Source organism: Struthio camelus, chromosome 9 (genome assembly GCF_040807025.1).
Source record: "Struthio camelus isolate bStrCam1 chromosome 9, bStrCam1.hap1, whole genome shotgun sequence".
NCBI lineage: Eukaryota > Metazoa > Chordata > Aves > Struthioniformes > Struthionidae > Struthio > Struthio camelus.
Window position 1 is genome coordinate 3,507,580 of NC_090950.1, and position 16,825 is coordinate 3,524,404.

At 59.7% G+C, this 16,825-nt stretch overlaps 1 protein-coding gene across 5 annotated transcripts in view; it reads left to right on the forward strand.

Annotated features, from left to right (window-relative positions):
• Window positions 1-15,658, forward strand: part of DGKG (diacylglycerol kinase gamma) — a 53,350-nt gene extending 37,692 nt beyond the window's left edge. For 2 of the 5 annotated variants that reach the window (XM_068953997.1, XM_068953998.1), the window contains 4 exons: window positions 3,382-3,583; window positions 10,952-11,072; window positions 11,331-11,391; window positions 11,962-15,658. In XM_068953997.1, the coding sequence (XP_068810098.1) occupies window positions 3,382-3,583; window positions 10,952-11,072; window positions 11,331-11,391; window positions 11,962-12,060 (483 nt within the window). In that variant the 3' untranslated portion in view covers window positions 12,061-15,658. Of the gene's footprint in view, window positions 1-3,381; window positions 3,624-6,058; window positions 9,978-10,951; window positions 11,073-11,330; window positions 11,392-11,961 lie in introns of those variants that run through there. The other 3 variants (XM_068954001.1, XM_068954000.1, XM_068953999.1) reach the window with 3 other exon arrangements.
• Window positions 15,659-16,825: the final 1,167 nt, after the last annotated feature.

Consider the following 16,825-nt stretch of genomic DNA (forward strand, 5'->3'; position numbering starts at 1 on the left):
TGCTCTCTGCCAGCTTTGCCAGTGCAATTAGTGTGCAAATGGACGCGTGTGCCAGTGACCAAATCTCAGAGCTCCTGTGTGATTCATCAAGTAATATTGCAGCCTGCGACTTGCCGCGTCACCCTGCGGGAGCAGGAGCTCGCTGGGCGCTTGGAGACACCTGTTTCAGAGGGAGCAAGCTCCCGTCCCGAGCAGGGCTCGCCGACAGGCCGCTCGAGGAGAAAGTTGCACTAGGCAAGGCAAGTTCGGGGAAATATTTTGTTAAAAGTTTTTTATACTGGTAAGGTGGCTGCTCTTCAAACACGCAGGCTGCTTCTCAGATGAGGAGCTTGCTGCAATGCCAGCCAGCTGCAGGCAAAAGAATAGCCCTGTCTTTTTCCCCTTCCAGCTGTACTGGAGAGTGTGCCTGGAATATTCTCGCTCGGTAAACTCTGTGTGTGCACACAGCCGTCTTCGGATTACATGGAAACAGCCTTTAATTAGAGGAGGGAGGAGGGACCGCTGCGTGCCAGCGGTTGCTAAGAGCTCTGTCATTTTACAGTTTGCACTGGTGTATTTTTGTGCTTTTCTGTAAACTTCCGGCTTCCCTTATCTCTGCATAAATGACACCTTTTATAAGTTATTCTTCAGGGCTAGAGGGAAAAAAAGGTTGCTTGCCACAAAGGGCCGATGGGGGGGTCTGAGCACGCAGCTAGCGCTGCCTGCACGTGAAGGAAGCATCGGCAAGTGCATGCTCCTGCAACAAATCCCACGGGAAGGGCCGGGAGCACGAGGCAGACGGCCGTCTCATCGGCCTCCGTCACCTGCCCCACGGCTGCAGCCACTTTCTCTGGGACCTTAGACCTCGCTGCAGATGGTGGCATGCCCCAGGCACCTCCGCCCCGCATGCCCAGGTGCAGGACTCGCTCCCAAGCCCCCCCTGCGCCTTCTGAGGCGCCAGGCAGGCTTCCCAGGTGCTCCCCGTCGAGCGCACATCAGCAGGCAGGAAAGTGTTAATCCCGCAGGATTTCAAGTTGAAAGCGGCAGCCTGTCCTCCCTCCAGCTCCGGCTCCGAGGCAACTGTCATCGTTGCAGAGAAATGGCAGTTTTGTTTTGGAAATTGGCACCCGTTACAGCACAGCTCCTGGAAATGAATTTGCTTTTCCCCCAGCTGCAAATTTCTACTTCCAGCATCTCTGCCAGCACGCCGTCAGCTGCCCCTTCTCAAAGGGCCCATTGTGGCGCGCTGGCACGCAAGCAGCGGAGGGCTAAAGAGGGAGAACGCGCTCCCGCTGGCTGGCCCCGCGCCGGTGCGGCGCGTGGGGGCGCGGGGTGCGCGCGCCGGCATGGCTGAGCCTCCGCAGACCTGCCTGCTCAAACCGCACACGGCGTGGTGCAGCCCTGCAGGAACAGGCTCTCCCAGGACCCGCAGCATCGCTTGGTTCTGCAGCCCATGACTCACTCGCACCCTGCAAGGGACGAGGTGTCGGCTGAACAGGCAGAAATACGCCTGGGAGCTGCGCGGGGCTGTGGCTGGCTGCGGAGGATGTGTTGCCCGTATGGCTGCAAGCAGTTCAAGGGATATCGGGTTTGGTCCCCGCACCTTGAAGCATGAGGGTCTTTCCTGTTCACGCAGATCATAACGTTCTTAAAAATGCATTGGGGAGTAAACGAGGACGAGGTCAGCCAAGCTGCAGAAAGACAGAGGTCCGCTCCCCAGCCAGAAGATTCCTGCCTTTCACACTCAACGCAAGGCTAAAAATAAGATCTCTGAGCATCAGGGAAGGCAGAGTAGGTATGAATATACAGAGACTTTTACTTGTGTACCTGCGCATCTCTGCATATCTGCTGGCCAGCCTACTCGGCCACTGAACGACAGCATATTAAAAATAAGCTCAAAACCTTCACGCAGCTAGAATAAAACAACTGGAGTCAAAGCAGCAGCGGGGTTTTCATCAGCCAACTCACATTCTTCTCTGTGGAGCAACACAGAGGGCAGAAATTCCTTAGCATCACCAAAATGCAAGGAAAAAAAGGCTTTTCCAATATTTGCATAGCAGGCAAAGAACAGATGCTTAGAAAGAAATACAGATGCTTTAAAGGAAATACAGATGCTTTAAGGAAAATACAGATGCTCTCAAGAAAATACGCTTGCAACGCAAAAGACAGGGATGTTTCCTGCAGGAATCAGGACTTTGGAGATACCCAGAGAGAGGAGCTCTTTTTGAAATCTAAGATTCCAGTTTTAATAGTAGAACTGTAGGAACTGCAGGGCAGCTCCCACAGAGGAGGTGAATACTACATTTTTGGTACCTTGACAGTGAAAAGAGCTGAAGTTAAGAAATGTGTTTCCATGCCTGCTTCTTCCAATCCTGTGAGAAAGCCACTGACAAGAGATATTGTGCTTTTTCAAAGGGATTTTCAAATGAGGCCGTTTCGCTGTGTGACAGTGAAATCCAGAATACCAGTTCTAAGCACTAGGGTATTATTTTCTCTCCCAAACTCACTTTTTTTCCCTCTAATATCTTCCATATTTTCTTCCAGAGTCATTTCTAGTTTCCAGTTGCACTCTCAAAAAAACTGTTTCAAGTTCATCGTTGGATAGCCAAACCTCATAATTCTTTGAAGTCAGTTTGAACAAGGGGAGATCAGGAAAGTTAGTGCTGGAGGAGCTTTTTGAGTTGCTCTAGGGACTAGGCGGTGTTGCTTAATATGCAACTGGAAAACCCTTCCAGGTAGCAGTATCCAATCTGGCTGAAGTCACTCAAATGGTTTTAAATGGTCTCGCAGGAGTTCTCTTTTCTAGACATCCATTTCAAATATGTAGTAGAAATTATATCAAAGTATGCCCTCGTAGCTGGGAAAGCAGCAAAACAAAGAAAGAGGAGGTGTTCGCCAGTCCTAGAAAACCAAAGCCCAGTGGATTTTCGTTCAAACGCCCCAACCTCCGTGGGACAGCCCCAACGCTCCCGGGCAGCCCGCTGTGCTGAGGACTGCTCCAGGAGGACCGTGGGCAGGTCTGATCTTCCTGAGAAGCTGTTGCACCCTGCAGACTGTGTGTGCTCCTGGTGCAGGTTGGAGAGGTGTCAGAACGCTAGCTAGCAGACACCTGCAGTGTCCAAAACAGACCTGGGGCTGCTGGGCTAACCTGCTCTCTGCTCCCCGCCAGGTTTACCCTCCTTGGCATGCTGTGCTCTGGGGTCGGCCTGGCCCTCAGCACAGTGCAGTGCTTCTGCTCATCTCAATGCCACCAGGCAGAAAGATGGACCCATAAAAAGCCCGGACCTCCGGCCTCCAGCCCAGCACAGCGCTGGTGCTGTGCAGGAGCCATGGAGGAGGGAGCAGGGCTCTGCGTGCACCCCAGGCTGGCCATAGCCTCATGCTTATGTGTATGTCTGCCAGTGTGACGGGACCCTGCTGGATCTGAGCAACACTTCCCTGGAAGGCATCGCTGTCCTGAACATCCCCAGCATGTACGGTGGCTCCAACCTCTGGGGAGAGACCAAGAAGCAGCGTGGCTACAGCCGGGTGAGCAAGAAAGCACCTGAGAAGCTGCACTCAACGGTGGTCACAGATGCCAAGGAGCTCAAGTTTTGCGTGCAAGGTGAGCAGCAGGCCCAGCCGAAGGATGTGCTGGGCAGCAGGTGGGTTTGCACTGGCTGAGTGAAGGCTGTAATTTCTGGGGTGTGTGATATAGCACGGTTAGGCAAGGGGAGAGCTGGAACTCTTGGTTTCTGGCCCGCAGCTGATAGAAATCATATCTCATCACACATAGCACTGAAATAGCACCCAGGTGGATCGCTATCTGCTCACCATAGCTTGGGGCATTGGAGAGACCCCAAGACTGTTCTGGTCAAGCCAGGCAAAGAGAGTTTTTGCCCACTTTGGTAAAGCTCAGCACTGCATTTCTTAGGGCTGGAAGTGCAGTGACGAGGTTGCTGGAAAGGGAGGACTTGGGTTGCTGGCCTGCCCTTGGCTGTGCAGCTCCTGCCACCTGCAAGCCACTCCTCCCCTGTCCACCAGCATTCAGAGCTGGTGGGGTTACTTGGATGGAGGCCTGTCACTCACAGGTGTGAGGACCCCCAATCGGTAGCGGTGGCGCCATGGAAGTCGGCATCAGTTGGCACAGGGCTGCAGGCCAGAGGTTCATCCCTGGTCTGCAAGGTGGCTGATAGCTCAAGCGCCATGCAGAAAGGAGCCACGAGGGCTGTTTTGGGGGCCAGAGCTCGAGCAGGCTGAGCCAGGCGGCAGGACAGGCAGGAGGGATCATTGCCCCCCATGAGTCCCCGCTCCCCTGGGTGCTGGCAGGTGCCTGCTGCACAGGGAAGGATGCCTGCTTGTCCCTGGCCTGCTGGTGCAGAGGAGGAGCTGGAAACTGAGCTGCAGAGCTGGCGCCAGAGTCTTTTTTAAGCTTCCTCCAAGCTTCAGCTGCAGTTCCGTCAGCGTGGTTGGGTTTTTTCAGGAACAGCGTGTTGTCTGCAAGCTGTGGCTCCTGGAGCTGGCTCTTTTGTGAGCACCCCCGTGCTATGAGGGGAAAAAACTAAAGTTGCCCACTGCTTACCGTAGGCACTTGCAAAAGCTGCGCAGCTTCAGCATCCCCGCTGCGGCACGGGAAGGCAGGTAACACGTGCTCAGCTTTCTGGCTGTGCTGGTGTGACAGCATCTTCCTGCTGATGCCACCCGGCCTGAGCTTTACGATGCCGATGCACCCTGCTAGCATCTTGCACCTGCTTTTGCGGGCAGCCACGGCCTACCAAGGCCCCACACATCATACCTGTTCCCGCAGCGGGCAGGGGGTTGGTATGACGTAGAAGCCACGTCCAGTCTTGCAGGAGAGGAGGCAGCCAAAGGAGTCCCAGGGGATTATACTCCATTTTCAACTCAGCAGTCTCCCTGGCCCCGCGATCCTTGAGCGCAGAGACGAGCCCGGTGTGGCAGTGGAGTCATCTCCGCAGACGCGGTCGGAGGCCAGGGAGGACGCAGGCGGCCCCAGCTTGCCCCAGAGACAAGATTACTCAGCAAAGATAAATCGATTAGGAAGCCTTCTAGCTGCTTCAAGCAGCCAACAAAATATACAAAGTGCTTGTGTTTTCCAGAAGCCGCAAGTCGCCTTCCACACGCCAGTCTCCTGCAAGCTGGGGGCGAGGCTGTAGAAATAAGTAGTAGTGACATGGGGAAGTGCAAACGATGGTTCCTGGAAGTTAAATTTAGGCTGTACGCGGAAGGGCACCAGAGGCCAATTTCTGCGAAAGCTTTGCAGTCCTGTCACAGCTTGGAAAGAGAACTCAGGGATTTAGGGCCAGCAGTGGGGTAAGGGGCCTATCCGCCTTCAGCGCTGAGCATCTCCGGGGGAAGAAAAGGCTCTGGCAGGAGCCAGGGGAGGGGCGAGTGCTGGCCTATCCCCAGGCAAGATGCCACATCTGAGAGTCTTATTTTCAGCTGGAAGGAGAATAAAGAGTCACCCAAAGTTTGTTAGGGATAGCAGGGACATACAGGCACCAGAGCTGCCAGCAAACAGGAGGGCACGGGTGGCAGGTGGATTGGGGATAGCAAAGCCCAGAGGTGGATTCGTGTCCCACCACGGGTTAAATGCAGGGGCTCAGGAAGTAGCTCTCCTTGGTGGCAGCGCCCGGGAGCACTGCTGGTGGTCTCCGGGTGGCAGGTGACCTGTGGAAGGATGAGACATCTCCAGGCTCACTACGTGGTGGGCAGCGTCCGGTCAGGGCTTGGGCCAGGAGGAGCCCAGAGCACCACCCCAGGAGCACAGGGCCATGCAGAGCCGCTGACCTGCCTCCCTGGAGTGCTCGGAAACTAGAAAGCCGGCTGCTGTGAGACCCACCTGCCTGAACCAGCGGGTAAAATGGAGATTAGGGAGCTAGCCGGGAACTTCAAGATGAAAAACCGCGTACATACCAGCATCACTCTTTAGCACAAAGACAGGCTGGGCGCTGAGGCTGTCCCTCCTGGGTATTGTCACTGGGCCGAAGCGATGCCTGAGGGGCTGGTACGCCACTATGAAGGGCAAGGGATGGTGAGACGGAGTTAAGCTGGTCTCCTAGGCAAGGCTCTTCATTTGCAGGTCAGCAAAGCCAAGACAAGGGTGGCTGGCAGGCCCCCAGGAGACTTTTCTATGGCGGAATTTTCCACGGGCAAGGCTCTTCTGAAGCCTGAGCAGTCACAAAGGCAAAACAGGAGCCCACAGGGAGCGAGAGGCAGGGAACAACGTGCTCAGCAAGCCAGCTTGTCGGGCATATTTGCTGGCAGTCTGGAGGAGCAGGAAAAGCTGGAAAAAAGGGATGGTGATCCTTGCAAGTGACATGAGATGGCTTCTCTGCCCGACCTGGCGAAGTCTTGGAAAACCCTGGTGGAGGCAGAGCCCCTGGTAGCAGCACCATGAGAGGCCACGTGGAGGAGGGACTGGTGTGAAGGTCTCATACTCACTGCCAGAGCTTTACGCGAGGCAGAGCAGCTCAGGGCAGACCAGCATAGCAGGCAAGCAAACCCTAACCAGTGACTTGGAGGCTCGGGTACATTCATAGAGACCATGGCTTGGCTGCAACAGCTTCAATAGAGGCAAAACAGTGGACATGAGTCTGGGGAGCTGCATTTTTCTCCACCCTCCCCTCCCTCCCCCCCGCCACTGCTGCGTCCAGCCTGCTGGGAGCTACACTGGATTTGGCCCTAGGGCAGTAGGGCTCGAATTGCGCCTGGGAAACAGGAAAATCCTCAGCAGCTTGTACTTGCAGGACTGCAGGAGCCAGGGATAGCGCCATCCTTGGCCCAGGCGTGCACGTCCCTCCTTGGATGCATAGGCAGAGTTCCCATCATCTCCATAACTGCCTGGAGGACTTCCAGGTACCAGCAAACATCAGTTATGAGTTTTGATGGCACTCAGGGTCAGGAAGAAGTGTTGATTTGTTCCATTTCTGGGAATGCTTATGCAAAGCTAAGCAGCCTGCCGAGACTTCTGCTTCCCTGCTCTGACTGCAGAGCCCAGGCATGCAGCTCTACTAGCTGTCCAGCATTCAGTCTTTCTCCCCCAGTGTTTCTGGCTTGTTCAGAGAGTTTACACCACATCTGGATTACCACTAGCTTTTTGTGATTTGATTCAGACAAGGTGTTGAGGAGGGGTAGAAGACCTCAGATGCCCTGAGATTTAACTACATCTCTCCTGGTGAGGATGCCCTTCATCAGGCAGCCCCACTGAGATGCTCCTGCCCAACCAAGACCACGCCATGAGGTGTCAATGTGTGGCAAGGGGCAGCATGGGGGGAGATAGGACCACTCACATCAGTCTGGCCACCCAGAGGGATGTAGGTGGAGCTGAGGCCTGAAGGCTCACCCAAGGATCTCATGTAGCATGGCTTCACGCACCATTCCTGAGCACTTTGCTGCTGGCACATAAACGGACCAAGGGAGCTCGCTCGGGGGGGGGGGGGGGGGCGGCACGGATTCATAAGTCCATGCTACTGGAGGGTTTTCAGCAATGATTCGTCCAGGCTCTGTGACATCGAGAAGTGTCTGCATGCAGGGAGCAGTCACTTCTTGTTCATCTCAGCCTACAAAACGAGCTGGTTTTGGAAGAAACTTGCAGCCCCACAAAAACTTATCCTGCACTTCCAGGCACTCTTCCCTTTCTCACCACTGTCCTCCAAGGTAGCAAGGCTGTTACCCCAAAATGGAGCCTGTCCTCCGGGAAAGGGCCATAGGAGAGCCATAGGAGAGCTTGCCTCAGGCTCTGGGCACCAGTGGAGAACCCTGGGGACCGCAGCAGACATGTCAGCGGCTCGTGTTCAGCACGTGCCTGAGGCTGTTGCTCAGCTTCTTCTTTCCAGACGTCATTGGTACCAAGCCATCTGGGGCACGGGGGCTGCCTGGCACTGAGCACAGCCAGGAGGGAGAGCTCTTCCTACCCGCTTGGTCCTATCACATTTGAAAAGAGCTTCCGCTTTCGCAGCGCTCATGCCAAAACGATGTCATGATTGTCTGTCATCCTCAGCAGAGCGCTGCTGAGCCCAGCCTTGCCGTGAGCCCTTGCCCTGCTTTTTCTGAGGACAGGGGCGCTGCCATCATCAGAGCTTCTTCACTCACTTTTGAGGCTTTCTAGTGCCCTTCCCACCCCCTGGACTGTGGCTGCTGGAGCCTCAAGGAGGGAGCGCTGGTGAGCTGGCAGATGTTCACAATTTTTGCAAACCAACCCCCCCTTCCCCCGCTTGGCTGGACCTTTCTTGCACCCCAGCCACAGAACCACTTGGTCCTATGCGCTCCCATTGGAGGCTGAAGAGACCTGCTGAGCAGCCCTTGCAGGACAGCAAGCAGGGAAGGGAACTAGGCAGGTTTATTTTCCTGCTGGCAAAGCCCCACCTGTGGGGTTGTCATCAAAGTGCATCAGCACAAGGGCTTTTCCGGCAAAAATTCAGGTGCCTAGGCCCAGATCCTCTGCAGCCATCTCCACCTGCCTCCTCATGCCCAGCGCCATGCTGCCACCATTGCCAGGCACCTGCTCCCTGCTGCATACACAGGCGTCCATCTCTCCACAGCAGCTCCTTCAAGAGCCAGAGCCCCATCTGGTAAATCCATCCACGCCCAGGTCCCACCAGAGACTCCAGCCCTGGAATGGTATGCCCAGACTGGGAAGCAAGGAGCCTTTCTGTAGAGGAGCACGCCAAGGAGATCTGCAGGCCCAGCTGCTTGGTGTGGCAAGGAGCTGGCTGGAGATGTCGCTCAGCAGAGCTGCGGTGGTGTGGGATGCCGGAGCCTTTTGCACGGAGAGCGTTCGCCCCAGGCCAGAGCACCTTTGGAGAGCAGCGAGCGCAGCTCACTAGCTGGAAGGCCCTACTCACACCTTCGGGAATGCCTTGGCACGGGCATGGAGAGCTCACGGTTGCTGCTGAGCAAGCCATTCCTTTCTAAAAGCAACAAGCGGCTTTTAGCAAATCCATGAGAAATCTGCAAGTCAAATCCCTGCCGAGACAGTGGCCGGGCCAGCACGCAGGGCTTTGGGGCAGGAGTCCCTCGGTCCCTAGCCCATTGCAAGGCCGCCAGGTCCTAGCTGCAAGGCCTCTAGGTATTCCAGGGATTTTTCTGCTGTCATTTTGTAAAACACTGAGAACATGTAGTCAAAGATCTGGTGGAGGATTGCTGCTGCAGCCTGCAGCGCCTGGAAGTGCAGGCAGGACAACCAGGGCAAGAACCTGGCAGTATTTCAGACTAGGAGTATTTTTACTCTGCTTTCTCATAGCAAGATTTCCCTCCCCCACAGCTGGCTTATTGATAGTGTCATTTAGCTAATCGGTTGATTTCTTGTGTTGGTAAAATGGTTTCATTTAAAGTGGGAAAATAGCTGATCAGGCCTCAAACCTTTCTGAGGAGAAATCAAGTAAGTGAGCAAGTCTCTAGAGGGCTAATCGGGGACCAGAGCCACTGCTTAGCTGCAACATCACAGGTCAGATGGATCTTGGGGCTTGTGGTGCTTCGGTGGCAGCGTCAAGAAATGTCCTCGCAATGCTGCCAGCGCCACTGCCCTCCGAGGTGGCCAGGAGTTGGCTAGCCGTGCTGTTTCAGATGATTACTGAAGGCATGAGATCCCTGGAGAAGTGCAAGGCGCTGCCTGCACTGGTCATTTCGGCTTCTCCGTCGCGGGAGCATACCTGGCCAAAAGGGGATATTGAACTCGTTGCACCCAAGGAGACTTTTGCGAAGGGATGCTGGCTTCTGTGTGTGAGGCCATGCAGGCCGCGCATGAATGAAACTCAGACAGGTTCAGGCTGGAGAGTTCAAAATCGACTGATTTCCTGGACCAAAGGCATCCTGCCAAAACCGAGGAACAAAGCAGGAGCTTTGTGGCTTTGAGCTGCAGTCTTTGCTACAGAGCCGGACCGCAGCGTTTTGCTGCTGTAGGCAGACTGCTGTCTGTCCCCTCCTCCAGCCAGCCTGGCCTGGTTGGTATTCAGCTGTAGAGGGAGACTTTTTGGCACCACGCTCGATATTAAATCACTTAAAAAAAATGAGCATTCTCTTCCTAGTGACTCGGCCGCTCGCTGCCCCGTCCAGAGCCGCCTCCTGGAAGCCGGCTGACCCGCAGATGACAAACTCATGTGTCAGCCTACGGACAGGGCCTTCTGCTCATGGCAGTAGGGCCACTAGTCATATTCAGCTTGCTGGGCTTCCTGGAGCCCTCCTGGGCTCCATATCCGGTGATCCAGGGCAAGCAGGGAGGCCAGGGTCCAACGAGCGAAACGTATTTCAGGACAGCTCAGCCCAGGCCATTGCAAGGTGACACGTCCAAGGAACGTTGCAGCCATTCAGAGGCGAAAGCACGGGTGCCAGCAGCACCTCACCTCTGCCTTTCCACCAGCGTCTTCCCCCCTGCCTCCCAGCAGGAGTGCTGGGGTCCACTGTCTCCAACAGCACCCCGAAAGCCTCCCCAGTGCCCCCGCTTCCAGGATATAGTCTCTCGCTCCAGAAATGTGGCTGACACTTTGCTCCTAGCCAAGTATGGGGCCCACAGAGACTGAGGAGGGGCCTGGGAAAAGGCAATACAGAGCGAGATAAAAGGTTTCGCGATCGATTGACTGACTCATCTGGTGGGAAGCTCGTCTCTCATTTCATTCCTCTCATGGCCGGTTCCTGCCAAATAGGTTTCCCCCGGAGGGGCCTGGGAGACAGCCCCAGGGACCATCAGAGGGGACCAGTGCAGCCCCCATGGGGTGTCTGGTGGCCACCGTCCCTCCGGCACGGCCGCATCACCACGGCATCCCATTCTCTGCATGACAACGCTTCCAGCACCCTCCCAGCCGTGCAGTCTTGACCCATCAGGGATCAGTAAAACGACGAGTATGCCCCAAACATCCTTCCCTGCTCGATTAGCCGGGGACACCCCCAGGGTGGCAGGCACAGGGGCAGCCGGCACAGGCTGGCTGCGTCCCAGCGTGGTAGCGTCCGGCCTAAGGCGGGTCCTTCTCTCTTCCAGACCTGAGCGACCACCTCCTGGAGGTGGTGGGGCTGGAGGGGGCAATGGAGATGGGGCAGATCTACACGGGACTGAAGAGCGCCGGAAAGAGACTGGCCCAGTGTTCGTCCGTCACCATCAGGTATTTGTCCCCCGTCCTGGCTGACCACCTGACCGGCAGTGAAAGCCAGAGCCTCGTCCCTCTCCGCTGGGTGCCCCATCCCAGCACCCACCTTCCCCCTGCGGCCCCGGCACGTTTGGGGTAGCTGCCTGCACCGTTGCCGCTCCAACAGTATTGGGGTGAGCCACCCAGCCCTCCCTCAGCCCCGGGGACTTCTCTAAGGCAGGCTATGGCCCGCTGGGAGTCCAAAGCTGCATCTTGTCTCTTTGCGCCTTGCAGGACGTCCAAACTGCTGCCCATGCAGGTGGACGGGGAGCCCTGGATGCAGCCGTCTTGCACAGTGAGTCCACGGGGCCGGGGGGGGGGGGGGACAGAGGTGGGCGCAGCAGGGATCCTGGGCAAGTCTCAGCCCGGAGCAGCCGAGAGGGGCGGGCAGGGGGCCCGAGCAGGTCTGTGCCTCCCGCTCTCCTCCGCGCGCAGCTCAGCAAAGCCTCCGGGTTTGGAGCACCGCTCCCGCGCTCGCTGGTGGGCGGCCACAGAGCCTGGCAACGTGCTATTTCTGTCTCGGCGGCGCAGCGGGCCCTCGGCGGGGACAGGGGACACGCTCGATCGCAGCGGCGGCTGCAGCCCCCCAGCGGGGTCCCCGCGTCGTCCCGCCGGCAGCTCTCCGATGCTTGACATGGGTAACTTGGCTCCACGCGCCCCTCTGAGGGTGCGCCAGTTGCGATCGATCTTGCTCGGGTTGCTTTTTGGGGACCTTCCCCCCACCCCACCCCCAAAACTGGAGGATGCTGCCCCAACGCGGGGTTTGGCAGTGCTGGGAGCGCCTGGTGCCACGTGGAAATCGGGCGTCTCGCTCCTCACCGACCTGGAAGCCAGTTACTGGTTTGTGCTCTTCATTTATTTTTAGGTCAAGATTACACACAAAAGCCAAGTGCCGATGCTGCTGGGCCCTCCGCAGAAGAGCAGCTTCTTCTTCCTGAGGAGGAGAAACCGAACTCGCGATTAAGCCGCGCGCGAGGAGCCGCAGGCCAGCAGCGAGGACAACCCTGCCGCCCTCCGAACCTTCCTCTCCGCAGCTCTCCCGACTCCTCTCCCGGCTCCGGATACGTCTGCCTGGGCGCAGCGTTTCGAGCAGCTCCAAGGCCTCCGCGGGAAACCACGCGCGGGCTCCGCGGGCCTTTGCGCCCGCGCGCTCGCCCGGCCCAGCTGACGCCTGCTAGCAGAGGGGATTTCTGCTTCCCCCAAAACCTCCGCCCCAAGGAAAGGCACCCCCCCCCGCCCCGACCCCAGCCCATGGGGGTGATTTGTCCTGGGAAGGTCTTGGAGGCTCCTTCTCAACCACCAGGAGCGTTTTCTCCAGCCTGCATCAGAGCGGCGTGCAAAGGCAGCCTGAAACGCAGGGAGCGCGTTTGCTGGAGCGGCATTCAAGCTCACGGTTTCCCTTTATTTAAATAACTCCCCCACTCCCCCCCCCCCCGGCAGAGCTGCGAGTGAAGCTGGTCCTGAGAGAAAGCCGAGCTTCACTTATTTATTTGCAATCCTCTTGGGGGACACTTGATGTTTCTGCTGCGCTGGCTTTCTGTCCACCAAGGCGGCACATTCGAGAAGTTATTTATTTCCTTAGCCTAGAGGAGGTGGTAGGCGGACCCGCACTCCCCTAGCTGTTCTCAGAGCAGGTCTGCAACGCCTTCGGCTCGCTTCGCTGGGTTGTTTCGCGGCAGCTGCAAGCACGCGGTGGGCTGCGAGCGCCGGGAGCCGCTGCAGGAGAGGGGAGGCCGCGAGGCCCCGGCTAGCTTGTGCAAGGAGAGCCCTCGCCCGGCACGCAGGGACGAACTCAGGAGGAGTTTGGAGGAGGCGACGCTTTGAGGTGGGAAAAGGCAAAAAGGGATCGTCCCGGCGAGCCGCCGTCCTGCGCGAAACGCCCGCTCCCCGACGCGTCCGTATTTAGGCAGTTACTTCGCAGCCCCTTCGGGGATCCTTTTCCCGTCACGAGGAAAGGGGCGACGGGAACGCCAGCGCCCCCGTTGTCACCGGCTGCCCCGCGCGGCGCAAACCGCTCCGGCACGGGCAGCGTCCCGGGGACCTCCTCGCTCGCTCGGCCCGGCTGCTGGAGGAGCTGCGGGAGCCCGAGGAGCCCAAGGCAGGGCTTCCCACCTGCGCGGAGGCCTAGAAGCCCTCGGGGCGGCCATCGGGAAGGCCGTAGCCTTCAGCAGCAGGGGCACACGCCCTGGGAGCCCTGCCCGGCGGCCGAGGCCCAGCCCCGTTTTGGGGTGGCCGCGAGCTTTGGAGATATTGCTTTGCGCAAGGCGACTCTCAGTCCCTCTTGAGGAGGTCCCTGGCCTCGAGAGGGGACAGCATGCTTCTTTTCAGGGACAGTTTGAGGTACTAAAGGCCAAGCCCTGCTGCTGCCTGGCCGCAAGCAGCCGCTGGGTTTGCGGGGCAGGAGATCCTGGCGAACCGCTGCCCTCCTGGACGGAGCAGCAGCCGCTTTGCTCACCTGCAGAAGCGTCCCCTTTTTAAAAACCTCTCCAGCCAGGACAGCGCTTTTCAGGCAGGCAACGGGCGCTGCCTCCAACGCTCTCGGCTGCCTGCAAGGAGCTCGGCGGGAGCAGCGCGCCCTTGCTTTTCCCAAAGCCAGCTCTCCCGCTCACCCGTCCCAAAGCAAACGAGCTCCTGGGCAATCTCCGCTGCCACGAGCTGCCGTCCATCCACCGCCCGGACGCGGTGCGCGTGGGCGCTCCCCTCTCCGCGGGCTTTCCCCAGGTCGCTTCTCTCCCGTCTGGTGACCAGGAGGGTGAGCCTGGCCAATGCCTTCAAAAATGCACGTGCGGACTGCGGTGGCTTCCCCCACGCGTTTGTCGCCTGGTGCAGGCGCCCGTTCCCCCTCCCTGGCTTAGCGCAAGGCCGGGCAGCTAGCGCAGACAGCAGGCGGCGGGTCTGAGCCCCGGTTCTTTGCCCAGGACGCGGCGGGGGCCAGAAAAGGCAAAACTCACGGAGGACACAGCAGCCCAAACGCGTCCCCCGCTTTACGACGCTCCGGAGAGCTGGGAGCCGGCAGGACAGACGGGCAGAAAGGGTCGATGGTCTCTTCTACAGACAGCCGCTGCCCACCGTGGGGGCCCTTTGCGAGGCTACGGGGCCTCCAGCTCTGCAAACCAGAGGGAACCAGCCGCCCTCCGGGCCGGTCCCTCTGGGCCCCGCTGAGTCCCCTGCGCTGCTGGGAGCAAACCGGCCCCTCACAGCCCTCATTGCGGCTCCTACGGGCAGGAAGACGCCCGCGCCGCCGCTTCTCAGCCCGGGGTATGCCTCTGGCACAGAGCAAGGAGCCCCAGCTGGGAAGAGCCGTGCTCTCCTGCTGCAACAACAGCCCCTCTCTCCTTGTCCTGGAGACGCCCATTTCCTAGCGTCACATGGCAGTACAGAGGGGTGCTGCCATCATTATGTTTCAGAGTTAACAGCCAGTGGGCTCAACGGGGGCTGTTTGTCATCCTCCCCAAGGCACGAAAAATACAATCATGGAAGCCCATAGATAGGGAAGAGTTTGTTCAAGCTTTAACTTGGGGCCTGTTTCTGGCAGGAGCGGTAAGGAGGAGGCTGACGTGGGAGGAGGTGGCGGGGCCGGCGGGGGCGCTCCGGGCCGGGCTCCCAGCCACGATCCCACCTCTCCAAAGAGCCGCGTGCGGGAAGGCTGCCAGGGAGCAGCACCCTGGCCCGTGGCGCTGTCTCCTGCCCAACCTCGGGACAGAGGCCCCACGCAGGTCAGGCCCCGCTCGGGAGGAGCTCTCAGGCTGGGCGCCATCGCTGGACGCGGGGGCCGGACTCGCTGCCCGCCGCGACCTGGCCACCAAGCCATCCGCCCGCTCGGCGTGGCTCTTCTCTCCTCTCCGCGCCTCCATGCCATCTCGCGCGCAGGGTGGCCGGCGAGGAAACGGCGCTGGTGCGCGGTCGCGGCCGCTCGCCCGGCCCCGCTCCTCCAGCGGCGGGAGAGCCGCCGGGCTTTCGAGGCCTTTCCGGCCATGCCAACGGCACGCGCCCCTCTCCGCCCCGCGCAGAGGTCGACGGGGCCGCGCTCGCCGGAGGGCCATGTCAATAGCTAAGAAACCAAGAGGACGGGGACTGAGGCGGCCGCTCACGCGTAGCGGCGGGAAGCGCCCGGGGATCGACGCCGAAATAAAGCCCTGGTTGGCACGACATAGCGGCAGGTCGCCTTCCTGCCGTCGCCTGGGCGCTGGCGCCGGTGAAAACGCCGCCCTCTCCGAGCCTTTGCCCGCACGGGCCGTTAGCCGGGTAAAAGGCCCGCCCGGCTTCGTACGCGGGACGACAGCCCGCGGGCTCAGCGGCGTTTCTGGAAGCCGATGGGGCGCCCTTTCCCCGTCCGCTTGGACGTGGCTGCCGGGGAGGGGGCCAAGCGCCCGCCTGCAAGCAGCAACTTCGGCCTCCGCCAGCCTGCTCCTCGCACGCGCCCGCAGCTCCGGAGGCTCCGGCCTTGGGCCGAGACCGGCGCTCCGGCTCGAGCTCGACCGCGGGCTCTGCCGTATCGGAGGCCGTGCCCGGCTCCGGACTGCTGCGGGGCTGACGTCAAATAAAGGTGGCGATGAAGCTCATGGCCCGGGCTCGCCGTCCGCCCGTCGCGTCCCAGCGCCTCGGGGCCGTGCTTTCCACCCCCCCCAACCTTCCTCCCCACCGAGCCGCCGGCCCCCCGAGGACCCCCCCCAACCGCCCGCGCCGAAACCGGGCTCGCCAGCAGCTTCCGCTCGTCCCGAGGCGTCCAAAAGAGACCCTGCGGCGTCCCGCCGAGCTGCCCCGCAAGAAGCACGCGGGCCCCGTCGCCTCTCCCAGCTGGAGGGGGCTCCGAGGGCACTGACCGGCACGCCGGCCCGTCCCCTCAGCGGGGGTCTCCGCGAGGGCAGAGAGTTGGGAAGAGGGTCCCATCCTGCAAGACCCCAGGGCGACGACCAGCCAGCGAGGGGGGCCGCGGGCCCGAGGGAGACGCGAGGCGGCGCAGGCTGCCGCGCAGGGCCGCCGCGGGTCGCCGGGTCTGCCCGCCTCCGCCTGGCGCCCTAGCTCATCCCAAGCAAGCCGAGCTTGCTCTCCGTCTCCAGGCTCCCCAGCGCCACCCCCGCCGCCGCGTCGCCTTCCTGACCTGTGGGCATCTTCACAGGACGCGAGCAGAGGGCTCTGCTCCTTCCCAAGCTGAGAACGGCAACGCTCACTGAGCGGTTTCCCTTGTTTTCCCTCTTCATGGATAATTTCCCCATGAATGCTGGATTGTGGGGGGGGGGGGGGGATTTTTTTGTTTGTTTCCCCCCTGCAAACTGCTGCAACCGTCAGGCTGGCAGGTCTCTCGTGGTCGATCTCACGACCTTCGCAGATGGGGAAACTGAGGCACTTGGCAAAAGGACGCCTGTGGAGGGGCGCTGGCAGGCCCACCGCATGGAGCGCCTCTGTCCTGGGCTAACAGCCAGTCCTCTGAGCCGTTTATAGTCCCGTAAGGGCTCACGTGTCTGAGGGCTGCGAGTTCCCCGTCGGGACCCCGAGGCCTGTACTCTCACAGGCCTGTTCAGGGAGGTTATTTTGACCCACCTGCGGAGAAACCCTCTCCCCTGCGTGCCCCCTTCGCAGCCTGTGCTCCCCCTCCTCCGGCTCTGCCTCTCCAGGCCGGGGAACCACAGCAGCTCCCCCAGGGCGGTGGCAGAAGGTGCTCAGGTGCGGGTTGAACCCTGGGCGCCAAAGGAGGGGGCTCTCAGGCAGACCCCCACCGTGGCAAACCA